General features: G+C 41.0%; 1 protein-coding gene across 1 annotated transcript; it reads left to right on the top strand.

The window, feature by feature from the left end:
* Nucleotides 1-2,542: 2,542 nt before the first annotated feature.
* On the top strand, nt 2,543-23,512 carry SLC16A12 (solute carrier family 16 member 12; the record flags this gene model as incomplete). The annotated part of the gene is made up of 6 exons (XM_084245466.1): nt 2,543-2,730; nt 12,322-12,425; nt 14,813-14,956; nt 17,952-18,531; nt 20,393-20,652; nt 23,250-23,512. Exons 1-6 carry the CDS (start codon nt 2,621-2,623, stop codon nt 23,510-23,512), a joined length of 1,461 nt encoding a protein of 486 aa, XP_084101592.1. The 5' UTR covers nt 2,543-2,620.
* Nucleotides 23,513-23,962: the final 450 nt, after the last annotated feature.

Raw genomic sequence — 23,962 nt, 5'->3', positions numbered from 1 at the left:
TTTATTTATTTATACAAGCACTGGGTACAGTCAGAAGCGTGGGAGGGTGAGAGAATTCACCAGAGCCAGAGCAGGGAACAGAACAGGCAGACTGATGAAATACCCTGCTGAGGGGAGCAGCAGGCACGGCAGGAGAGGTCTTTCGCGCCATGTGGGACCCTTGCAGGCAGCCGGGGATCGAACGGCACTGCAGAGGCTGTGGGCAGCTTCTCAGCCCAGTGCTCAACCACTGCGCCACCAGGGGAGGCCCCACTCTGGTTTTTAAAGCAAATTAAAAAAAAAGAGTCAGATTGGTTTGACAAAACTTACCAGGTGGTACATAGCCTATGTTGTCTAAATAACACATGTTTTCTCATATTTGAAATGTGTTTCACTTAATCAATATAAATTAATTAATCAATATAAATTAATTAATATTGGTTTCTTCTGGTGAGCATAATAAAATTATACCAACAACTGGGTGGTTTGCTCAATCCAATGGGAAAAGCATCTGTCAAAGCTCTTGTTTAGTTCCTTAAAAATTCATCCCTAACTATAATAATGAAGCCTATTTGATATCAAAGAATACTTTAAGGAACACTTTATGGTGTCTGTGGGGCTAGAATACAGGCACAGTTTAGTTGGGTCCTCAGCTCAGGGTCTCACGGGCTGCAATCAAAGTCTTGGCCAGGTTGTGCTCTTCATTGGAGGCTGGACTAAGGAAAAAAATCTGCTTCCAAGCTTACCTGGGATGTTGGTAAGTCCATTTTCTTTGTGCTAAGGGATGGAGCAATTTAGCTTGTTGCTGTTGCCTGGAGACTGTCCTCAGCACCCATGGGCTTCCACATTTCCCTACCTCATGGCCCAGCCCCTCCATAGGCAGGTGTGACACGGCTACTTGCTTCTTTCAGGCCTGAGGGAGAATAAGAGGAGGCTGCTAGTGAGACTAAACACTTACAGAGCGTGATGTAGCAGTGGGATGACATGTGGACAAGAGCAAGAGAAGGCTGGTGACCTAGAGCCAGTCCAGCAGCAGGAGCCATGCGATTCGGCTGCCATGGAATCCCCAGTGCCCAGACACAGTGTGTGATGCATGGTAGACATGCACACGTTGTGGTAGCTGAACAAATGAATGTTACAGGCATTACTTCTTTAAATCAAGTATTTTTAAATTTTTTTCCCCCAACTCTACAGTTTTCCTTTTGGTTTTATTACATGTTCTGATGTATAGGAATATTAAAAATTAATTTAGATGCTTCAACAAAATTTTAGTTTCTTCCATTACTTTATTTATTATTTTGTTTTATTTTTTTGAGAATTATTTATTTATTTATACAACCACTGAGTACAGTCAGAAGCGCAGGAGGGTGAGAGAATTCACCAGAGCCAGAGCAGGAAACAGAACAGGCAGACTGACGATATACACTGCTGAGGGGAGCAGCGGGCGCGGCAGGAGAGGTCTGTTGCGCCATGTGGGACCCTTGCCAGCAGCTGGGGATTGAACAGGCACTGCAGAGGTTTCAGCAGCTTTGCAGTCCAGCGCTCACCCGCTGCGCCACCAGGGGAGGCCCTCTTCCATTACTTTAGATCTCAGGAATCCTCCTGTCTAGAGATCAGATGTGTGCTTGCCTGTATTTCTACTTTTTTGCCTATATTTTCACTTTGATTTTTAATTACTGCTTTTGTGTATGTGTTTGACACTAATCTATCAATAGAAGGTTAACAACTAAATGGAGAGTTGTAATTTGACAGAGAGAGCAATCTTTTCTTCTTCACCCATCTTTGCCTCCTTGTAAGTTTTATTGAGTTACTTTGTATCAGCTTCTGAGCTTTCTTGGTTTCATTTATTTCTCATTCTCTTCTTGTTTCAATTGCACACTTTAAAAATCATAGCATTCTTAATCAGAAATATCCAAGAGGTTATTGTCAGAATCATTCAGTATAATAATAAGAATATGAGCTATTCCATTGAAATAGAGAGTTCAAAATACAGAGGCTCAGATAAAATTGAAAAACTTGTACTAGTGAGAGATGTATCAAGTCCTGATTCCATTGGGTCATTTGGAGAACTCACTCATTCTGTCCTGTGGCTCTTCCAAGCCCAGGGTAATGTCCTGGTTGGTGTAAAGTGTCTCATCTCTACCTCCATGTCTGTGGGTAAGGGGGTGGTGGAAGTCCTGTGAACATACCTGTGCCTTTGAGCTGATGAATCAGAAGTGGCACATATTACTTTTCTCTCTTCCTTTTCATTAAATGAAACCATGTTGCCACATTCACCTTCAAGAAAGGCTAGGGAAATGATATCAAGGTGTGTGCATGTGGAGTTAGCTAAAACTTGAGAAAATCTGTTATTTTAAGAAAGGAGAATTGGCCTCAGTCCAGTTTTATAATTATAAATAATATTGAACAGGTAAACAGTAGTATTTATCATTTTAACCATGCAAAAAGTCAACCATTGAATATGGCAATAAAATACAAATATGTCCCGATTTTTCATTTTAGATGGCCAGTAATCCATACACCAGGTAGCATTCTATGCTAATCTCGAAGACCAACAGGAAGTCACTGGACAGCTAATTATTCCAAGATCATAACTGGGTTGTTGGAGTGATTTGGAAAATAAGAAAAAAGAATTGAAGCCATGGCAAAAGTAAATAGAGCTCGGTCTACCTCCCCTCCAGATGGAGGCTGGGGCTGGATGATCGTGGCTGGCTGTTTCCTGGTCACCATCTGCACTCGGGCAGTAACCAGGTATGTGGGATTTTATTCTTGATTTTGGAAGATGATCTGGCTTGTATTATTTTTTAAAATCTGCTTCATTCTATTTCTGAGCCTGATATTGTGAAAATAGATGTGTATATTATATATTATAGGTTTTGAGTGTGTGTGTGTGTATTTCCTTTGAGTGCTCATATTCCTCTTTCTTTGCAAGGTGGAATGTGATTTCCTGACACTTAAAAGTCTTGGAGAGGGTCTCTTCTGTAATATCTGACACATAAACATGGAGTGTTAGGATATTTTTAGACTAAATTTATGGCTATTCCAGCCACATGTTTTCTTAAGCAGCTCATCCCAGAGAGGAAAAAAAAAATAAAGTCAAAATAGTCCTTGCAGACTTCTTGGCTCACCAGATACTGAATCCTTGTACTAAAACCTAGAATTTAAATTATTTTGCTTCATTTTGCATTTGGTTCTAATGGTGGAGGCTGAGTTCTAGGTGGAAGGGGAGTGACAGTATAATTACTTGGAGTCTTTTCTTGCTTGCTTATTCAGGTCTCCTCTGTTTCCCTTTTATCCAAGGGTGTAGGGTTGAATATACTTAAGGGGAGGAGTGTTCCTTGAGGTTAATTTGTCATTTATATTTTAAATAAATACTTGAAATCCACACATGCTAACTCTTTCTGCTCCAGGTGCTTCCATTCAAATCAAAAGCTGTGCAGCTCTTCTCTGGTAACATACCCTTGGCAGCAAAGGGAAACACTTTGCATGAATAACTTTATTTGATAGCCTCATCAATAAAAGCATTTATGTTCCCTCTCTTAGCAAATATGCAATGCAGAAAAGAAGCAGGATGTTTGTTTTTTGCTGTAATAGGGTTGGTTGACTTTTTTTTTTTTAAGATTTATTTATGCATACAAGAGCTGGGGCACAGGCCAGAGGTGTGGGGGTTGGGAGGACTCATCAGAGACTGAGTGGGGAACGGAACAGGCAAATTGATTGAAATACACTGATGAGGGGAGCAGTGGGCGAGTCAGGAGAGGTCTGCTGCACCATGTCGGTTGTTCCCTGGCCAGCTGGGGATCAAACTCATGCTGCAGAGGTTGCTGACAGCTTCATAGTTTGTGTCTTAACCCCTTGTGCCACCAGGGAGGCCCCAGGGTTGGCTGACTACTAACAATAGATTTGTAATTAGTGTGATTGGCATTGAGTCTGATTTTCCTCCCCTTTACATCATGGATCTTGAGTTCTGGGTGTGAGGAGGTTGTAGAGTTCAAAGGAATCTCTTTCATCTTGGTTCTTAAACGTGGAAGCTTCCATTATTCCCATGCTGGGAAAGTTCTGGAAGTGAGCTCAATGCTTTATAAGAAGGACTGCGAGAAACCAGAAAAGAGGGTTGTAAGTGGCAGCAGAGGTTATTGGGAGGGGCTGGGAAGATGATACTTGAACAATATAAGCTTTGAAGCAAAAAGTGTGAAGTCACAGCTGGCATTGGACTCTAAATGTCATGAACTAGGAAGAAACCAAGAGAACTGGAGACAAGGATGAGGAAAACAGCCTATGGTGTGATTTTTCAATTCTGAGAATTGGTCTATTGAGCAATTAATTCTTTTCTTTTTTCCAGTTTTATTTAGAAATAATTTACATACACCACTATATAAGTTATAGGTGCACATTATGGTTTGATTTACATATGTTATGAAATAATTATCATAATAGGTTAGCTAATATTGGTCTTCTTTTTAGACACAATAAAAAGAAAAAAAGGAAAAATTTCTTTTCTCCTTGTGGTGAGAACTGTTGGGATTTACTTTCTTAACAACTTCCCCGTATATCATATAGTAGTGTTATAGCTAACAGTCATTATGTTATGTTTTACACCCCTAGTATTTATTTATCTTATAGCCAAAAGTCTGGATCTTTTTACCACTTCGTTCCAATTCCCCCAATTCCCCACCCCCAACCTTTCACATCTGGAAACCACAAGGCTGATGTGTTTCTGTAAGTTTTTTCTTTTTTAGAGTCCACATATAAGTGAGATCATACAGTGTTTATTTTTCCTCTGTGTGATTTATATCACTTAGCATGATACCTTGAAGGCCCATGCATATTGTTGCAAAACAGTAAGATCTCCTTGTTTTTTATGACTGAATACTAGTCATATATCTGCATCTTGTTTGGAAAAATGTCTGTTCAGGTCCTTTGTCAATTTTTAATTGGATCTTTTTAAAAAAATATTGACTTGAAAATTCTTTATTTTTTTCTGTATTAACTAGTTATTGGATATGTGATTTGCAAATATTTTCTCCAGTTCTATAAGCTGTCTTCACTTTATTAATTATTTCTTTGCTGGGCACCATGTGGGTAGCTCTCTGGCTGGGGATCGAACTCATGCTACAGTTGCTGCGGATAACTTCATAGAGTTGTGTCTTAACCCCTTGTGCCACAAGGGAGGCCCAACGTTCTATTTGTAAATGGGCAAATTGAGTTGGAGTTGATGGTTGAAAAGCACCGTTTGATTTAAGTGTTTAAAGAAACATGAGTGCCTATATCTGTTTTTCTCTCAGTCTTCTGAGTCCAAATTAACTTAATTGCAATAATTGTCTGGAGTCCTGTGGAACTGTGAATGTCTTTTAACATTAGCTGGATTTCTGTAAATAATTGCCTATGTTAGCTGAGCACATACTCTCTGTTTGTTGGCATTGTTCCAGGCACTTTTCATCAATTAAATCATTTAATCTTCATAATAACACATAGAGGCTGAATAATGTGTCCAAAGTTATATGATTACTAAGTGGCAGTATTTTAATCACTAAGCTATACTGCCCAGTGGATACTTTACTTAATGGACAACTTCATCAACTAGAAACAAGTCTTTACCAAATGCCAGATATTGGCAGCATCCTGCTGTATGGGAACCAAAGAAAAATTTTATAGTGGGGTCACATGATGGAATAGTAAGCATGTTGGCCCCTTGAAAGAAAGTATCTATGAAACTATTATTTAATAGCAGATAACACTTAGATGATAGTTTGTTTCCACATTCTTAGAGAGGGAGCCTATCAAAAGCTGAAGATGTTAGGAGTTGTTCCTTACGGTGGCATGATCTAGTCCATTCTGACTGGTACTGCCATGCTTCCCTAAATACTTGCTTAGTAGATGAGGAAGCTGACCCTGAGAGATTAAGATGCTTTATCAAAACTCTCATTTACTCAGTGTGAGAATAAGAGCTCAGAATCCAGTTTTCCTGACATCACAAATATTCTAAAAGATAGCAAAAGTAATGTCTGAAATGAGAAGCAAATGCAATCCCAAAATTTGTTTTCTCCAAGATTCTGTCTGTGTTTAGAAAGCATATATCAGGAAAAGTTACCATTTGAAAAGTGGGGAACAAATGGGAAGTGATATAATAATTCTTGCCCTAGTTCATGAAAGTCACAGTCACTAAATTTTAACCTCTGGCAAGCCTACTCACACGTTTAGAGAAGAATCTCAGGTGTTTTTTGAGTTTTTCACACCAAAGTTTAACTGATATGGCTGGTTTAATCAGTTAAGAAAAGCATCAAGGAGAAAACGAAACAGTAGAAGATAACAAAAAAAGTAACACAAATATTAAATCCTCTAAAATGTTGAGTGAAGAGAAGATTTCAAAATATCCTATCACCCCATGTCCTTCCATATCTCCAGCTTCGGCATCTCCCCCTAATGAATTCTTTCTCTCAGTGTATAAACGCAGGCTCTTCCCATCTCTACTTTCCTGTATGTAGTCACATGTATCTATGTAGCTTGCATCCAGTTTTCCTCTTCCTTTTCTCATTCGTGTTCTGGAATTTGGCACACAACTATTTAAAATTCTTTTTTTTTAATTTTTAAAACTTTATTTATTTATTATTTTTATATTATTTTTTTATTTTTTATATCAGTGTTCATTTTTAAACAATATTTGCTTCCCCGCACCCCCTCAAGTGTAGTCTCCATAGAGTTTCCTTCCCCAATGCACCCGTGCACCATCACCTCAGTCCCCTGTGCTCCTCCCTCCCTCTGATCCCTCTCCCGCCTCCTCCCCTGCAGGATGTCTCTGGTTTATGATTGTCTGTTTTTGCTTTGTTGTGTTTTGTACTGTTATTATTTTTTACACTGATATCTTATTTGGTTTCCCTATATTCCTGCTATAAGTGAGACCATCTGATATTTTTCTTTTTCCTTCTGGCTTATTTCACTGAGCATAATTCCTTCTAGCTCCATCCCTATTGCTGCGAATGGCATGAGTTTATCTTTTGGTCCCTCTCTCTCCCCCTCCCCTGTTATATGTCTCTGAATCCAAAATATCTAAATCCCATACTTTTAATGAATGCATGACCTATACATTTAAAGTTCTTTATCTTCCAGTTACTTCTCGACGAACTTTAATCCTTCCCTTCCTTCCCTCTTTCCTTCCTTCCATACCTTGAGCCATGAACAATATTTAATGATCACCCAGTACATTAAAAGTATGGGATTTAGATATTTGGGATTCAGAGACATATAACAGGGGGGGTAGGGAGAGGGACCAAAACAGGGGAGGGGAAAGTGCAAGAGACTATGCATGGTAAAGGTTCGTGGGTGACTTGGTGGGAATTTTGTGGTGGGAATTTTATGGGGACTACACCTGCGAGGAAAAATCAACCATTATATAAAAGTGAACAATGATGTAAAAAATATGTATATATTTAAATAAATATATTTAATAAAAATAAAATATTTGGGATTCAGTGTAAGACATGGTCTTTGCTGTCACAGAGCAACAACTAGTGAAGAAATACAAGGGGAATTGCCATACAGTGTGGTAACTGTTCTGCATGTAGTGAAAACACTTAAGGGAGGTTTTATGTCCAGACTGAGGTCATCAGAGAGGCCTTCTTGGAAGAGTTGACTAGTGTCTTGAGATTAAAAGGATGAGAAGATTCGGAGGGCATTCTAAAAAGAAAAAGATCTATTTTTATTGCTTAAATTTATGAAAAAGCACGGGTGGCTTGCTACGAGTAATAGTTCAGTCTGTCTCAAGTGAAGAAAGCAGAGACAATAAGATGGGAAGAAAAGAGAGACAATAAGAAGGGCCAACCCCTGTAGGGTCTAACAAGGGTCTTTCAAGTCATGCTAGATAGAGTCTGGAAGATGAGGATCTGATCTATGTTCTAGTAAGGACATTCTAGCCACTGAGTGTAGAATGTACTGAAGATCCAAATGGGATTTCAGTAAAGATCACTCAGGAGGGTTTTGGTTGCAGGAGAGAAGAGAGGTGTTGCAATGAATGATGAATGAAAAGGTGGGTAAAGACACGTGGAGGCTTTTGAGAGATGTGCATAAGGCAGGAGAAGTAGAAGCTGACAATTGATTACATCAGTGCTTCTCAACCAGGCTGATTTCTATTTGCAGGGGAATATTTGGCAGTGTCTGGAGATGTTTTGAGTAGAGGCCAGGGATACTGTTACACACCCTAAAATGCACAGGACAGGCCCCACTGCAAGGAATTAATTGGCCCAATATGGCGATAATGCTTCAGTTGAGGAACCCTGGATGAAGGATAACTTAACTATTTTGATGATGAAGCTACATCCAACAAATTAGTCCTCACTTAAATGGAAGGCCTAGTGGTTAGGAAAATATAGTAGACATTTTACTACCAGTCTAGTGATCTTTAGGAGGTTAAGAAACCTCATAAAGTCTTTTTTGTTGTTGCTGAATTAATATCAGATTAAAATTGTTGCAGTTCATTCATGCTATAAAAAAACTTCTGCAATATTTTAATTAAATTTAAATTTACATCATCAGCCAAGTGGTTAATGTTGTCCTTTTTGTATTGTTAGTTGAGATTATGTTTTAGCTAGTTAGTCAGATTATGTTCCAAGCTCTAATCAGTTATTCATATAGCATCAGATCTGCTGCAGCTTGTTGTCTGGCTTCTTAAATCAGTGGAGAGAGGACCACTTAGTGAGACTGTTTCATGCAGTGCTCAGGGTGGGAGACAAGAATGGGACTGAGCTGAACGGGTGGCGGCCAGGTAGGTGCTTTAGCTGCTGGGTGAGTAGCAGCAGACTGGGTGCGTCTGTCAGTGTCCTCAGAGCCCTGTCACCTCCAGAGAGCTGCTGTTCCTACTGCCTTCCAAGGACTGCCGGAGGGGTACACAAAGGACCCGCCATCTCATTAGGGATCAGTGCAGGATTTGTCAGGCCTGCATCAGTTTCACCTCTCTCTTCCCCTAATCCTGCTTCCATCTCTTTCCTTCTGCAGGTGTAGATTCTTTATACCCTGCATGTCAAGCTCCATCCAGCATCTGCTGGGTTGGGACAACTTAGCACCCCATTCCTTCCCCTTACTCTTTCCTGTCACCAGAAATGGCAACCAGTTGTGGGACCCAGTGCAAAATCAAAGTGCTTGTTCAAAAAGCAAGAAAAAGACACGCTGTTAGGACTAAAATAAAAAGGGTTTCTTTTTTTCAGTAGTGTCTCTTGATTTTTCCTGGTGTTTTTAATTTGCTACTTAGAGTTGTTCTCAGTAAAGAAGAATAGAAGTGTTAAATTACTAGCACAAACTTGCCATGCACCTGTATATTACAGGTAAGCCCATCTTTGCTTTTCCTGCCTGTGATGGGCTAGTACAGAGAAGTAACATGAGTAGGAAAGGATTTAATAGGAATTCTTGGCCCTTTGTGTTTCCTAGAATAGCAGCTTCTCCTTTCTGCATTAAAAGCAAGTTTTGATTTGAAAGGAAAGCATGGCCTCTCTTGGGAGGGAAATCCTTCATCCCCCCAGTTCTAACTCAGTCACAGATGACACCCACTTACCTTGTACCTGAGCACCCACTCATCACCTGTCTCCCGTGCTCACAGGACCTCTGTAATGCCACATGTGATGTGCACGCTCTATTGTCTCCTTGCACTTCATGTTCCACTGGGCTTCACTTACAAAACACAATTCAAAGATCAAATTATTAGACATTTTGAGATGGTGACAGTTGAGTTAAACCTTGTTTTAAGCATTTGAATGCCAGCTTCTGGGCAACTGTATAGGTTGCACTCTCATAAAGCTGGTCCTGCCTAACACACCTGTGCTGATTCTCCTCCCTCTATACTTCTTCATCACATATCTTCAATCCAACAGCAACTGGAGAGGAGAGGGTGAGTAAAATGACAAGCTACTAGGGGCTACTGAAGCTCAATGAATTGTAAGTTAGCCCTCTCTGGACAGACTGATTACCTTCTATCTCATCCCCAAGCCACAGGTGTGATTTCTTCCCCTGCTATGACTTAGTTCTAAAAGCTTCCTGTCTGAGTTAGGACATCACACTATCTCTATGAGATTTATTCCGAGTTGTATAGTGATGCAAACTGTTGCTTTTGAATTATTTATGCATTGTTTTTCTTAAGTAATTAGCTATTTTCAACATAAAAATATCTGTCTCTGTATGCCTCCCTCCATACCTATGTGTATGCATATTATACACACACATAATTCTTGATTGCATAAAAAATATCATGTTCAATGTCAATAATTCAAAATGCAGTATAGAGACAAAAGCCTCACTAGTCACATGTAACGACTAGACACATTTTGGTTTATATGCTTTCATACTTTACCATTTACATGACCTGTTTTTTTTTTTTAATTTTTGTGTAGAAGAACTGGGGTGTAGGCCAGAGTTGCAGGGAGTAAGAGGATTCACCAAAGAGTGGGAAGCAGAACAAGCATATATTAAAATACACTGCTAAGGGGAGCAGTGGGTGAGACAGGAGAGGTCTGCTGAACCATGTGTGGGTTAGCTCCCTGGGGATGGAACTCAGGCCCCAGTGGTGCTAGTCCCAAGACTTAACCCCTAGGCCATCAAGAAGAGCCCTTACGTGACCTGTTTATATGGAAAAAAAACAAAACAAAACAAAACAAAACAAAACAAAACAAAACACTCTCTAAACTATCTTGTAAGTTACTTTTTAACTTAACATTATATTGGGAGTTTATTACCCAATCAATAAATACAGATAAAATAATTTTTAATACCTAACATTTCTTGTATTGCTATGCCATAGTTTATTTAAACAGTGTCTTGTTGATGGTCTGCTGGTTGGCTGCAATATTTGGTTCTTATAAGTAATTCTGCAGAATATATCCTTTTATATATTTATCTCATTCTAATCTTCATCCATTTATTAACTTTTATTAAAACCTAGAATTGAAATTACTAGGTGATGTATAACTTGTCAAAGTTTAACTTGTTTAACAACCTCTTAAAAGTTACAGACATTGAAGAATCCATCCATTGATGGGTATTTAGATGGTTTCCATATCTCAGCTATTGCAAGTAATGCTGCAATGAAGACAGGGATGAATGGATAAAGGAGAGGTATTACATACACAATGTAACACTATTCAGTTATGGAGAACACATGAAGTATTACCATTGTGACAACATGTATGGACCCTGAGCATATTATGCTTAGTGAAGTAAGTTAGATGGAGAAAGACAAATACCATATGATTTTCATTCATAGAAAATAAAATAAACATGAATAAAACAAAACCAAACTCTTAGATACAGAGAACAAATGGGTGGTTACCAGAGAAGAAGTGGAGGAGGGTGAACAGGTAAAGGAGTTGGTTATATGGTGGAGGACAGAAAGTAAACTGTTGGGGGGTGATCATAATGTGGTATTTACTAGTGTTAAAGTATAATGCTGTAAGCTGGAAACTTACAAACTTATGCAGTTATATAAACCAATGTTCCTTCAACAAAAATTTATTTATTTTTTTAAAAGATTTTTTTATTTATTTATACAAGCACTGGATACAGTCAGAAGTGCGGGAGGGTGAGAGAATTCACCAGAGCCAGAGAGGAGAGCAGAGTAGGCAGACTGATGAGGTACACTGCTGAGGGGAGCAGTGGGTGGCAGGAGAGATCTGCGTGCCATGTGGGATCCTCGCCTGGTGGTGGGGGATCAAATCGGCGCTGCAGAGGCTGCAGGCAGCTTCGCAACCCAGTGCTCAACCGCTGCGCCACCAGGGAGGCCCCAACAAAAATTTAAAAAAGAATTCACATTTTTGATCTGCCCTCTTTTTTTAAAAAAGATTTATTTATTTATGCATACAAGAATTGTGGTACAGGCCAGAGGTGGAGGGGGTGGGTGAGAGGATTCACCAGAGACAGAGTGGGGAACAGAACAGGCGGATCTACTGAAATATACTGCTGATGGGAGCAGCAGGTGAGACAAGAGAGTGTGAGACAAGAGAGGTCTGCTGCACCATGTGGGTAGCTGCCTGGCCCGCTGGGGATCGAGGCTGTGGAGAGCTTCACAGTACTGTGCTGAACCGCTTGTGCCACCTGCCCTCTTTTCCATCAGATCTTCCCCATAGGCGTGGTCTTCACATCTGTTTGGCTTCCTCAGCTCCCATAATGGATATACACTTATTCTTATCCTTCATAATAGTCCAATGGTCAGCTTATGACTTCCTACTTATTATGGTCCAGCAGCAAACCACTGAAAATCAGTTAAAACCCAGAGACTTGAATAGCTGATTGAAACAAAATTTTAAACTCTGATTCAAATCCATTCAAGATTTTTTTTGTATAAAATACTTTCACTCTATTTTTCAGATGTATTTCAATTTTTTTTGTGGAGTTCCAAACATACTTTGCTCAGGATTATGCGCAAACAGCTTGGATCCATTCCATTGTAGACTGTGTGACTATGCTCTGTGGTGAGTATTACTTACCAGGGACACACTATTATTGTCTACACTCAAATTGGATCTGACAATGACCTTCTACTGCTTTTGATTACAAGTTTTCTTAAGGAGAGGGCAATGATAAAGAGTGAGTGGTAAAGATTATATATAAAGAAAATGTTGGTCCTACCTTCAGCCAAACCCAACCAGACGTTGGTTTCAGCCAATGTCAGACGGAACGGGTAGTTCATACTCTTGAAAAGATATATAGATTTTGTCTTTCCATATAGAGATAAGGTTCTGGGCATCATAGGACTTGTCCAGGTTCTGTAAACAGTTAACTGTACAATATATTTTTGGCTCCTTTCTTCCAAATGCTGTGGTCCTGTAAGTCTCTAGTTATGTAAAAGTCACTGGATACAAAGTGAGCCATTTCTATGTGCTCTCCTTAAAAATATATGTGCTGTGTCAAAAATATGTGTGCTGTGTTCAAGTCTTGTTGTCATTGTATTTCCTTGCCACAGGGTTAAAAAATTGGCTCATGGATCTCATCATTTATCATGCATTAATCTTTATTCTCAGAGAAGTATTGGGAACTGATAGGATGATGCAATCAAAAGAGAAGCACAGCCCCCATGGCTGTTATTCTATCTTGGAAACCTCAAAAGTGCTATTTAGGGTGCACAGAATGTTCTAGAAGTTCCTGCAATCTCTCATTCCATCTTCACAGTAGAGGAAAACTAACCTTGGGATTTTTCTTTTTATAAATTTCAATCCAAAGTTATTAAATTGGTGTCTTAGTTTCTGAGATTGGGTCAAGTTGAAATGATCTATTTTCAGACTAGACCCATTTAATTATTTCATTGAGCTGAATCCTGAGTATTTTAGAAACCCATCATTCCTCTTTCTTTTTTTAACAGTAAGGCCATCACTTGGTTTTCAGGGTGACATAGTTGGTCACAGCCAACTTTGTATGAGCACCCTGAGAGAGCCATGTCATCTTTCTCAGAGGGTACAGGTGACCCATTTCCGTCACTGTTATCTTTTGGAGGATAATTTTAGAAATAAATGACCTTCAGTGACCGATGTGGTCACAATGACCATGTGAAACACTGAGCTAACGCAGGGTCATGTTAGATAAAACATATTAAAATTCCCTGCAAAGACTGAGACCTGTTGTCCCAGTCACCAGTCACCACTTGCTCACCTGTTGAGCTCAGAGCATGGACAGAGGTCATAGCATCACCCCCAGGACACCCACTGGGGATGAACAGAGAAGTGAATGTTGAGTTTGGTGTAAATTTGTCATTTTCTAATATCTATAGTAGCAACAACATGGATAAATAGATATATTTCAGGAGATTCCTATTCTCCAGACAGGAGATTGCTATTCCCCTAGTCTATAGACTAGATAGGCCACTGTTTTAATGAGACAGGAGACATCAGAATGATGGCTAATTTTATCTTGCACATTTGAGTTGAGTTAGGCCCCAGTTTCAACCCGATCAATACAAAGATTATATACCACAGATACTAAAGAATTGGTTCTGCTGACTTTGTTACCAGGAGTACTGGCATTAGCATGAATTGTTCCTTAGAAAGAAATTCATGGACTTTCCCCACTCATCACCCCTGCAATCAGTCTGGGAGACCCAAGAAGCCACAGTAACAGGGTGAAATAACTCTGCCCTTGGTTTCAGGTGTGTTGAGCTATACTTCTTGGTGATCTTGGGCATATCATATTCCCTTCAATTTCTCCTTGGTCTCTTCCAACTTTAATTAAACTATAAACCTGGAAGTTGGAATAATTCTGATATTTTAAACTATCCATAAAATGGGGCCAATCATAATGTTGCTGTGGACATCAAGCATTTTCCTAGATTTTCTGGGCACTGATTTCTTATTCACAGGGTTTCCCAAAGCCTGAAAGCAGGGATTTATCTGTGATCTTTCTCTCTAGCCTCTTTCTGTGTAACGCTGCCGGCTCCACATTGCTGCCCTCTTTCCTTTTCCACCATTTTAACGGTCATAATTATTGCTAAGGGTGCCTGACTAATACTATATGAAACATAGAAGGCATAGCAAGTGACATATAACTTAAATAAAGTATCTACCCACTGTTTAAAAAACAGCCCCTAATTTTGGAATCATGACTATACTGAAGTGTCAATGAGGAATGAGCACTGGAGTGCAAATCAGAAGACTTGATCATAACTCCATCTTTGTTACTTACTGTCCATGTAACTGTGCACAAGTTTTTTCCTGTCTATAGTTTTATCTGTAGAATGAGTGGGGTGGGCTTTATGATTTAAAGTTTCATCCATCACTGCTCTGCCTGTGCAACACTGTAGCCTTCTGACAGTGCCCTCCAGCCTTTCTATTTATTATTTAATAATTTCTGTTTATCATTGTTTTTGAAGCACCACTTGGGAGTCTTGTCAGTAACCACTTATCCTGCCAAGTGGGAATCATCCTGGGTGGCTTGCTTGCATCTACTGGTCTCATCCTGGGCTCATTTGCCACCAGCCTGAAGCACCTCTACCTCACTCTTGGCATTCTTACAGGTAAGGGTGCTTTGTACCACTGTGTCACCCTTCCCCATTCAGCAGTTACCAAACACATCGACAGAAAAGTAATTCATAAAATATGAATTTTGTTAGATCACAATTTTGCTGACTTAGCTTATGTCTACCTATCTGGCAGTTAAAACTGCTGGAAATGCACTTGATTATACTACTGTAATGAAAAAGCTTCACTCCTTTCATTCAGTTAAATAAGCAAAATGACAGCTGGCTTTCCCTTTGGCAGCAGAGCATGGCTGAGATTTTGTATTCAGAAAGAACAAGACATTAGCCATGGCCCCTTTCGGCAGCGATAATTTTCCCAATGTCTTTGCCAAGACATTGCAATACTATATGTTGTCGAGCAGAGTCAGTCCTGTTTTGTAGTGAGTATCATTGTCCACTATATGGGGCTTTACAATTTAGAAAAGAAAGTCCCTTGTGGATATTACTGTACTACATATTCTCTCTCAATGTTCTAGAACTATATTTCAGAGAACCAGAGTGAACTTTGTAGAAGAGAAGCAACATGTCTGCCTTCCATAAGTCCTGTGGGGTTGTTATAGGGCAGCCCCGATATTGAACGGGTTGCCTGGCTGTGGGTCCTCACCCATGTGCTTAAAAGGGACTTATTAATACTCCACTACAGGCATACACAAAAGATTACTAAAAGGTTTATTTACAAGGGATTTTAATGCGAGTCCTGCAGACCTAGTGTGCTTTATGGTGACCAACACAAGAAAAATTACTTTGGGCTTGTCAACCACAGGTGAAGCTTGGAAACCACGTTGGGCGCCAGCTGTTATAGGGCAGCCCCGATATTGAACGGGTTGCCTGGCTGTGGGTCCTCACCCACGCGCTTAAAAGGGACTTATTAATACTCCACTACAGGCACACACAAAAGGTTAATAAAAGGTTTATTTACGAGGGAAAGGGAATTAAGGAAATGTACAACTCAGGGAGAAAATAGGGAAATAAAGTCTTTAATGCGTCCTACCTGATCTGCCAACCTGGAAACCCAAAGGCACTCTCAGAGCTGGCTGGATGCTGCGAGCTGGCGGAGAGCCAAAATTGGGGAACCCCTTCAAAGCCCACGTGTCTGGCTTTATACCAACCTGGCTGCTAAACCCCACCCTCAGGTCCCAGCCACCTTCCCTTTGGTGGTGATGGGATTTGGAGTTCCCAGTGTCTTTGGCTTTGGTCTGGGGTGGGGTGGAGTCCACAAAGCCTATATGGAATTAGCTTTAGGACATCATTTCCCCCCCTAACAGGGTCAAGGTGGAAGTGGTTAATGGAACTGTAATAGCAGTTGCTCCATCTCAGAGAGTGGGAAGAGGAGAATTAACTGCTCTCTGTCATCAGGGTAGCAAGATCAGGCCACAAAAGGATATAATCGCAGACTGAGGCTACATATCTAGCTGTCAGCTAAAAATTGTGTGTCCCAGGTAGCCCAAGGGGCCTGACAATGAGTATGTCCTATCATTCCAGTTCGCAGAGCATGTCCTGGTGTTAGCACTGAGAGTCTAACATCTGGGAAACTCTCAGTCCTGCAAATTAGAATCATGTAATTAGAATCAAAATGAGAATCTCTGCAGTTGGGAACAGGAGCTGAAGGCAGTTCACCTTTTTCTTCCTTGATATTTTAGATGCCACCAATTCCAGGTTTTGAGCCCTTCAGATTTTCTTGATTTAAAAAGAATAAGAGGGCCTCCCCAGTGGCGCAGCGGTTGAGCGCTGGGTTGCGAAGCTGCTGGTGACCTCTGCGGTGCCGGTTCAATCCCCGGCTGCTCCCCGGCCACGGGAGGAGGGTCCCACATGGCGCGGAGACCTCTCCTGCTGCCCGCTGCTCCCCTCAGCAGTGTACTTCGGTCCTTCTGCCTGCTCTGCTCCCCGCTCTGGCTCTGGTGAACTCTCTCACCCTCCCGCGCTTCTGACTGTACCCAGTGCATGTATAAACAAAACGAACGAACAAACAAACAAACAAACAAACAAATAAATAAAACATGCCTTAAAAAAAAAAAGAATAAGAACTAAAAATCTTTAAAGAGGTTTCCTGCTGACTTTATAGGGTCATATGTGCTATTTAAACCCTAATTCCAGAGTGGTCCAGATTATCAGAGATGTGTCTTCAAAGGTAGTGAAAAGTTGAGGTAATTCTCTGGATATTTAAGGTATTGGGGATGATTGTCTGATTTTTTGAAATTAAGTTGTAGAATAGTTTTTAAGTTCCTTATTTCATTTTGTTCAAGAAGTCATATTTCCTTAAGGACTTTCTACCCAAGTTAAAAAGCCATATTTATGCTGTCCTTCTGAAGTGTGGATGGCTGGTGAGGGGAAACTCATTTTCAGGTTGCTGTGGAAGACAGATTTAAAAGGGTTTAACAGGACCTCCCTGGTGGTGCACAGGGTTAAGACACAACCTATGAAGCTGTCTGCAGCCACTGCAACGCGAGTTCAATCCTCGGCGAGGGAGCTCCCCACATGGCGCAGCAGACCTCTCCTGACTCATCTGCTGCTCCCCTCGGCAGTGTATTTCAGTCAGTCTGCCTGTTCTTCTTCCCGCTTTGTCTCTGGTGAATCCTCTTACCCCCTGCAACTGTGGTCTATACCCCAGTTCTTGTATGCATAAGTAAATAAATCTTAAAAAAAAAAAAGGGTTTAACAGAAGGCCTGATTCTCTTTAATTCAATTTTATTCTGAAATATTTTCTTCCTACCCTCCTTCCCTCCTTCCCTGCCCTTCCCTGCCCACCTCTCCCCTCCCCCTTCTCTCTTTAAGTTATTTTTCCCCACCACAGTGCACCCACCACCAGCTCGCCCTGCACTGCACCATAGACCACTTCGCCTCCCTCCTCTCTGCTCTTTCTCCTCAACATCCCTCCCCGCTTGGTGTCTCAGTTCTGTAGTCAGCTGTCAAGGGTGAGCTTTTCAGCTGAAGTGTTTTCTTTCCCTGGCTGTTGACCGTGTACCAACGCTCACGGAGCCCTCTCCATCCCCAGGTCTTGGATTTGCACTTTGTTACTCTCCAGCTATTGCCATGGTTGGCAAGTATTTCAGAAGACGGAAAGCCCTCGCTTACGGCATCGCCATGTCAGGAAGCGGCATTGGCACTTTCATCCTGGCCCCGGTGGTTCAGCTCCTCATCGAACAGTTTTCCTGGAGGGGAGCATTACTCATCCTCGGGGGCTTTGTTTTGAACCTCTGTGTTTGTGGGGCCCTGATGCGGCCAATTACTCTGAAAGAGGACCGGATAAGTCCAGAGCAGAGTCATGTGTGCCCAGCTCCAAAGCAAGACTGTAAGCAGGAGTCTCCCTGTGCAACTTTGACCAAAGCATGGACTCAGACCTGCCTTTGTTGCTCCTTGCAGCAGGAATACAGCTTTTTACTGATGTCAGACTTCGTGGTGTTAGCCATCTCTGTTCTGTTTATGGCTTATGGCTGCAGCCCTCTCTTTGTGTACCTGGTGCCTTACGCTTTGAGTGTCGGAGTGAGTCACCAGCAAGCTGCTTTTCTTATGTCCATGCTTGGGGTGATTGACATTGTTGGCAATATCACGTTTGGATGGCTAACCGACAGGAGGTAAAACCTGCGAAACCACAATAGGTTCCCTGCCAGGGGACGTTAAGCTTTGAGTTTCCCCTCACCTCCTCACCCGATTGGATATTAACAAGTCTTCTTGCCTGAAGGGAGGCAACTCCCTTGCAGGTTCTTCTAGTCAGAGGCTGGCAAAATTTTTCTGCCAAAGGCCAGAGAGTAAACATTTTTGGCTCTGTGGGCACCTTAGGATCACACGCACCCAACTCTGCTGTTGTGGCGCAGAAGCAGCACAGGCAGTGAACAGATGCAGGTGGCCACATGCCAATAAGACTTGGACACTGAAATTTGAGTTTCTCATAGAGTCTTTACATGTTGCAAAGTATTGTTCTTTAACTTTTTCCCCAACCATTCAAAAATTGAAAAATCATTCTTAGTTCACAGTTAGAACAAAACCAGGAGGTGGGCTGGATTTTGGCAGTTTGTCAACCCCTGTTCTAGATGGTTTTGCATGGTGGGTATGCCAAAATTGCAGAAGCCTACAGTAACTACAAGTTCTGGTGAGAGATTAATTCCACCCTAAATTAGTTCTCAGGTGAGATGACTTCTGGCTGGGTATTGTGCAGTTTCTTTTGAAACACCCCAGAGACTATCAATGGAAAGAAGAATAGAATCCAGTGAGACAAGAGAATCAGGTGCAATAAAAATGCATTATTTGTAGTTACTTAATAATGCTTGCCAGTGCAAATAGCAAATCATTTCATTATAAGTTTAAGCTTAGAAGCCAAAGTTATAAGAACTGCACTAAGTATTTTCTTCAGCATGTCTGCTTGGGTTGAAGAGAACAAGCCACTCTAATTCTCTTAAATGATGTCTTCATAGCACTTGAGCTGTGATCTGGGACCAGTTGGTTCCTCACATTTTATGTCTTTAGTAATTAATTAGGATCCAACTGCCATTCTTTAGCATAATGAATGCTAAATTTAGGATTAATTCCACATTGCTAATGGCTAAGGAAGAAGGAGGAGAGCAAGGGGTATCTCTACAGTCAAATAACTCAACAAGAACCAGCACAGCATGGGTCTGATACCGGGTTCTCTAGTCTGAAATATACAAAACCTAAGTTTTTGTGCTAACTCTGTCCCTTATTATCTCTGTAATCTAGGAGAAAAAAGTCACCTAATCCTCTGATCCTCAAGGGTCTTCATCTGTAAAATGGGCCTGTGTAACAGTTGCCTATTAGCCTTATACCATTTTCTGAGGTTCCAATGGGACAGTGGGTGGGAAAATGTTTGTAAAGCACAAACTCCTGGTGCTGATGTTATATAGTCTCTGAAATAATTGCTATCACGATGGGTTTGGAGTTACTGAGGGGAAATGCAAAGGAAGTACTGCTGGGGAGGGCTTGACGTTACACTTAGTTCTCTTCCCCTTAGTATGATTCCTTGGGTTACTGAGCATGTCTGATATGCCATGTACAAAGGGATAATGTTTCTGAAGTCATGCAGCATGGAGGACTGCTGGAAACACTAGTCCACTGATGCTCTACATGTTATTTCACAACTCTCCTTAGAGTGACCCTATGAGATAGGTAACACTCCCATTTATAGCTACATATATTGAAGTTAGAGTTAGGCAATTAGTTAGGTGATAAAACTGGATTGAAACTCCTGTATTTCTAATTTTAGAGTATATATTCTTTTCTACCACACTTTGTTTCAGGAGATAAATCCTTGGATTTGCATACACAAATAGAAATAAAGGCAGTCAGACAAGGTGGATAACACACAATGGGGAAGCCACTTCAAGAAGTCACTGCGTTGCTCACTGCTGCATGGGCACAGTTCTGAAGCTGTCCGACAGGTCCTGTGGTTCCTGCACTCATCCTTGTTCTTCAAATCCACAGGTGTCTGAAGAATTACCAGTGCATTTGCTACCTCTTTGCCGTGGGACTAGATGGGCTCTGCTATCTCTGTCTCCCGATGCTTCAGAGTTTCCCCCTGCTTTTGCCTTTCTCTTGTACCTTTGGCTACTTTGACGGTGCCTACGTGACTTTAATCCCAGTAGTGACTGCAGAAATCGTGGGGACCACCTCTTTGTCATCAGCACTGGGTGTGGTGTACTTCCTTCATGCAGTGCCATACTTGGTGAGCCCACCCATCGCAGGTAAGTTTCCAGAGAGAATCCCAGATCTTCTCTTTGTTGCATTGATATGGGAACCCTGAACTCAAGTGAGGTTTGGATGTGACTTGGGAAAGAGTGAAGGAGGTAGTGATGCAAGGCCACCAACACATCATGGTCTCATTTACATCCTTGTTTTATAATCTCCCAATCAAGTGGAGGCCTTAGACCACCTGAAAGGAGAAAGTTCCAAATTGTGTTCTTGATTTCATTCCACACTAAAGATGGGAACAATGGAATGGAACAGCTGTTTAGACTTACGAATAAGTCAGGTACATTCAGAGGGAAGCCTGGTGGGTGTACAGGATTCTGCTGGTGAGTGTGGGCAGTGAGGCTGGCATGACTAAGTACTGGTGTCCCAGTGGAGTGTCTTGAGTGCCAACCAAGGGAGCCGGGGTCCTATATTCTTCAGAGACTATTGATGGTACAGTTTTTATGCACAGAAGTATTGCGGTAAAGGGCATTTAAAAAAAAATGTGATCTAGCGATTGATCTGGAACTACAGGGGAAAAACAGGATTCCATTTTCATAGTTTAAGAGCAAACTGATAAAGTCTTGAACTAGGGCTGATGCAGCAGAAATGGAAATGACTCTGGGGGCAAGGGACAGTTTTGGGAAAAGTCAACTGAATTTAGCATCTGGAGGTGATTGAGGGAAAGAAGTCAGAGATAACTCAGAAAAGAATGGCCTGGTTGAAAGAAAAAGGGAAGTTGGTGAAAGTATCTTTGCCAGAAAAAGTAATGACTTCAATGTTTTGACATACTCAAATATCTGAACTACCCACTGAAATGCTCAATAGAGCTGTTTAAAGATGAAATCTAAGCTTTAGAGGAAGGTCAGATTTGGGAATCATCACATAAAGCATCTAGAATGTCTTATAAACTGTAAAATGCATTCAAAATGTAAAGCATGATTAAACAAGTAATTCAACAAATATTTATTGCTTGTGTACATCAACATGGTGTCTGGCTTTTTGAGCATAGCAGTAGACAGGTCAGAACTGGTTCCTCCTTCCAGAGTATGTGGTCTAGAACAGTGTCTCTCAGAATGAGGTGGTGGAACTACTTGCATCAGGCCTCAGAACCCCCTCGGGCCCTTGTTAAAATGCACATTACTTGCCCTTCCTGCTGTGATCTGAATCTAGTGGTGTGTGTACATTCTCACTCCATTTTCTGGTGATGCCCATGTATAGACTGAACAGCTGGTCCAGATGATTCCTTCCTAAATTAAAGCTGAGTGAATGAAGGTCTCTGATGAAAGGCAAAAGAGAAATAAGCTACACATTTGAGTAGAAGGAAGAAAGGGATTTTTTTTTAAGAAGGCAGGATTTCGGCTTCAGTTGCTGTTGTGAATAGTTTACAGTAATTTCCAAATTCCAGCACTTGCTAAAGCAAAAAACTAGGGGACACTGCCACTTGAATGTTGCAGATGGACTTCCCTGAGCAGTTAAAACTCCCCAGAATAGAACTATATGTTTAGTGCTTTATTTTTGAAAACTGCACTTGAAATGTAGTCATCCTCTCCCTCTATAGTCAATTATTGTCGTTACCAACTTTCAGGAGCCATATAATTCTGTTAAAAAAGTCACAATACATAAATGGGATTGGGATTCCCAGGATCCTTTTCTCAGTCCTCCGCTTTTGTTTGGCAAATCAGATATTATACTCATTACCAGGTATTAGAGGACTAGGAGGTGCATTCTTATTGAAATGTTGCCTTTAGCTAGCTACCTTTAAAACAAAAACTCTCAGTCTCTTCTGTTTGATGCTACAGGAACACATAAGGAAATCATACAATAACTGAAATTAACTACTGAGAGTAGTTTGGATGGCTGGAAACTTCGTGAGGCTTATCACAATGTCTGCCTGCCATTTTTTAATCAGTGGAACTGAAGTGGGTAGGGGAGAAGCCACATGCTTCTCTGATGAATTTTTCTGGGCATTATGTAAAGTTTGGATGAATTTTTAAGAACTTTTAAATCACAAAATAATTGCTTGTCGAGGTCTAATTTTATCTCATTTGACTCTCTCTCTGATCATTGTGGCACATGTCTTACATAGCATATGCCCTGGAGTGCCTCAAAATTTAGACCTAGAATAGATACTGAGATTAATTTGTTGCAACGAGAGATGTAATAGCAGGATTATGTCTTCTGAAGTCCACACCTGCAATTTCTAAAATGTTTTGAAGTTCCTATTTTCAAGTCGGATGGCTGGATCCAAATGAATATTTGTATTCCACTTCGCCCAGAAGCATGTGGTATTACGGTAGTGCGCACAGACGTTGGGAATACTACTAGGATTCCGTATGATTGTATTCTCTCAACACCCTGATAACTGGTCCCAACAGCAATCATTTGAATGATGCTATTTTTATCTTTTCTGTCACATCTTATGGAATTAACAATACTAATTAACACTTTTCTGATAATTTAGCATAATAACAACAATCCATTTTAGAAGTCAACATTGTAATGGCGGTGTTAGCAATCCATTGTGCTTACCTTGCAATTGTCAGATCTGAGAGAGGTAAATAATTGAATTTTTGACTCAACAATATAACTCCACTGTTACTTATTCCAGGATGGCTGGTGGACACGACTGGCAGCTACACTGCAGCATTTCTTCTCTGTGGATTTTCGATGATATTTAGTTCTGTGTTGCTTGGCTTTGCTAGACTTGTAAAGAAGATGAAAAAACCCCAGCTGCGGTTTGTTGCCAAAGAATCTGATTCCAAGCTGCAGCCATGGACCAATGGGTCGGTGGCTTATTCTGTGGCGAGAGAATTAGATCAGAAAAATGGGGCCTCTGTGGCTGCGCCAGTGCTTGGCTACAACCCCATATGACCATGGCCGTGAGCCTGGGAATGAATCTTCAGGGCTGAGAGAGGTGGGACCATGTGCCTGAACACATTTGTACGTTTCCAAGCATTTTATTTTGGCTGAAACATTGCCTTTCAAGAAAATTATTATTTTGTTAACATGCCTATAGGTGAAAATAGCAAATGACAAAGCAAGTTTGACTCACTCAGAGTTTTCTTATTTGGGACTTGGACTCAAAATTCAACTCACACCTTTTTGACAATGAGCTGCACCTCATGGACGACATGAGGATGTAACTGCTGTGGGCAGTGATCATTAGACATTGCTTCAAGACATGACTGAAGTAGATGACCCTGGTCTGCAGTTTTGTCCCAAACTTTCTGCCCCTCCATCATCCCTGTACCATTAGGAGGTGAAAGGAAATGCTAACATACAGGTTTGCTACCTTATTATGCTGTTCGCAGAAGGAGAGTC

This window comes from Talpa europaea (genome assembly GCF_964194135.1).
Source record: "Talpa europaea genome assembly, chromosome: 10".
Classification (NCBI taxonomy): Eukaryota; Metazoa; Chordata; class Mammalia; order Eulipotyphla; family Talpidae; genus Talpa; species Talpa europaea.
Note: the sequence above shows the minus strand (reverse complement) of the source record. Positions and strands in the feature narration are given on the sequence as shown.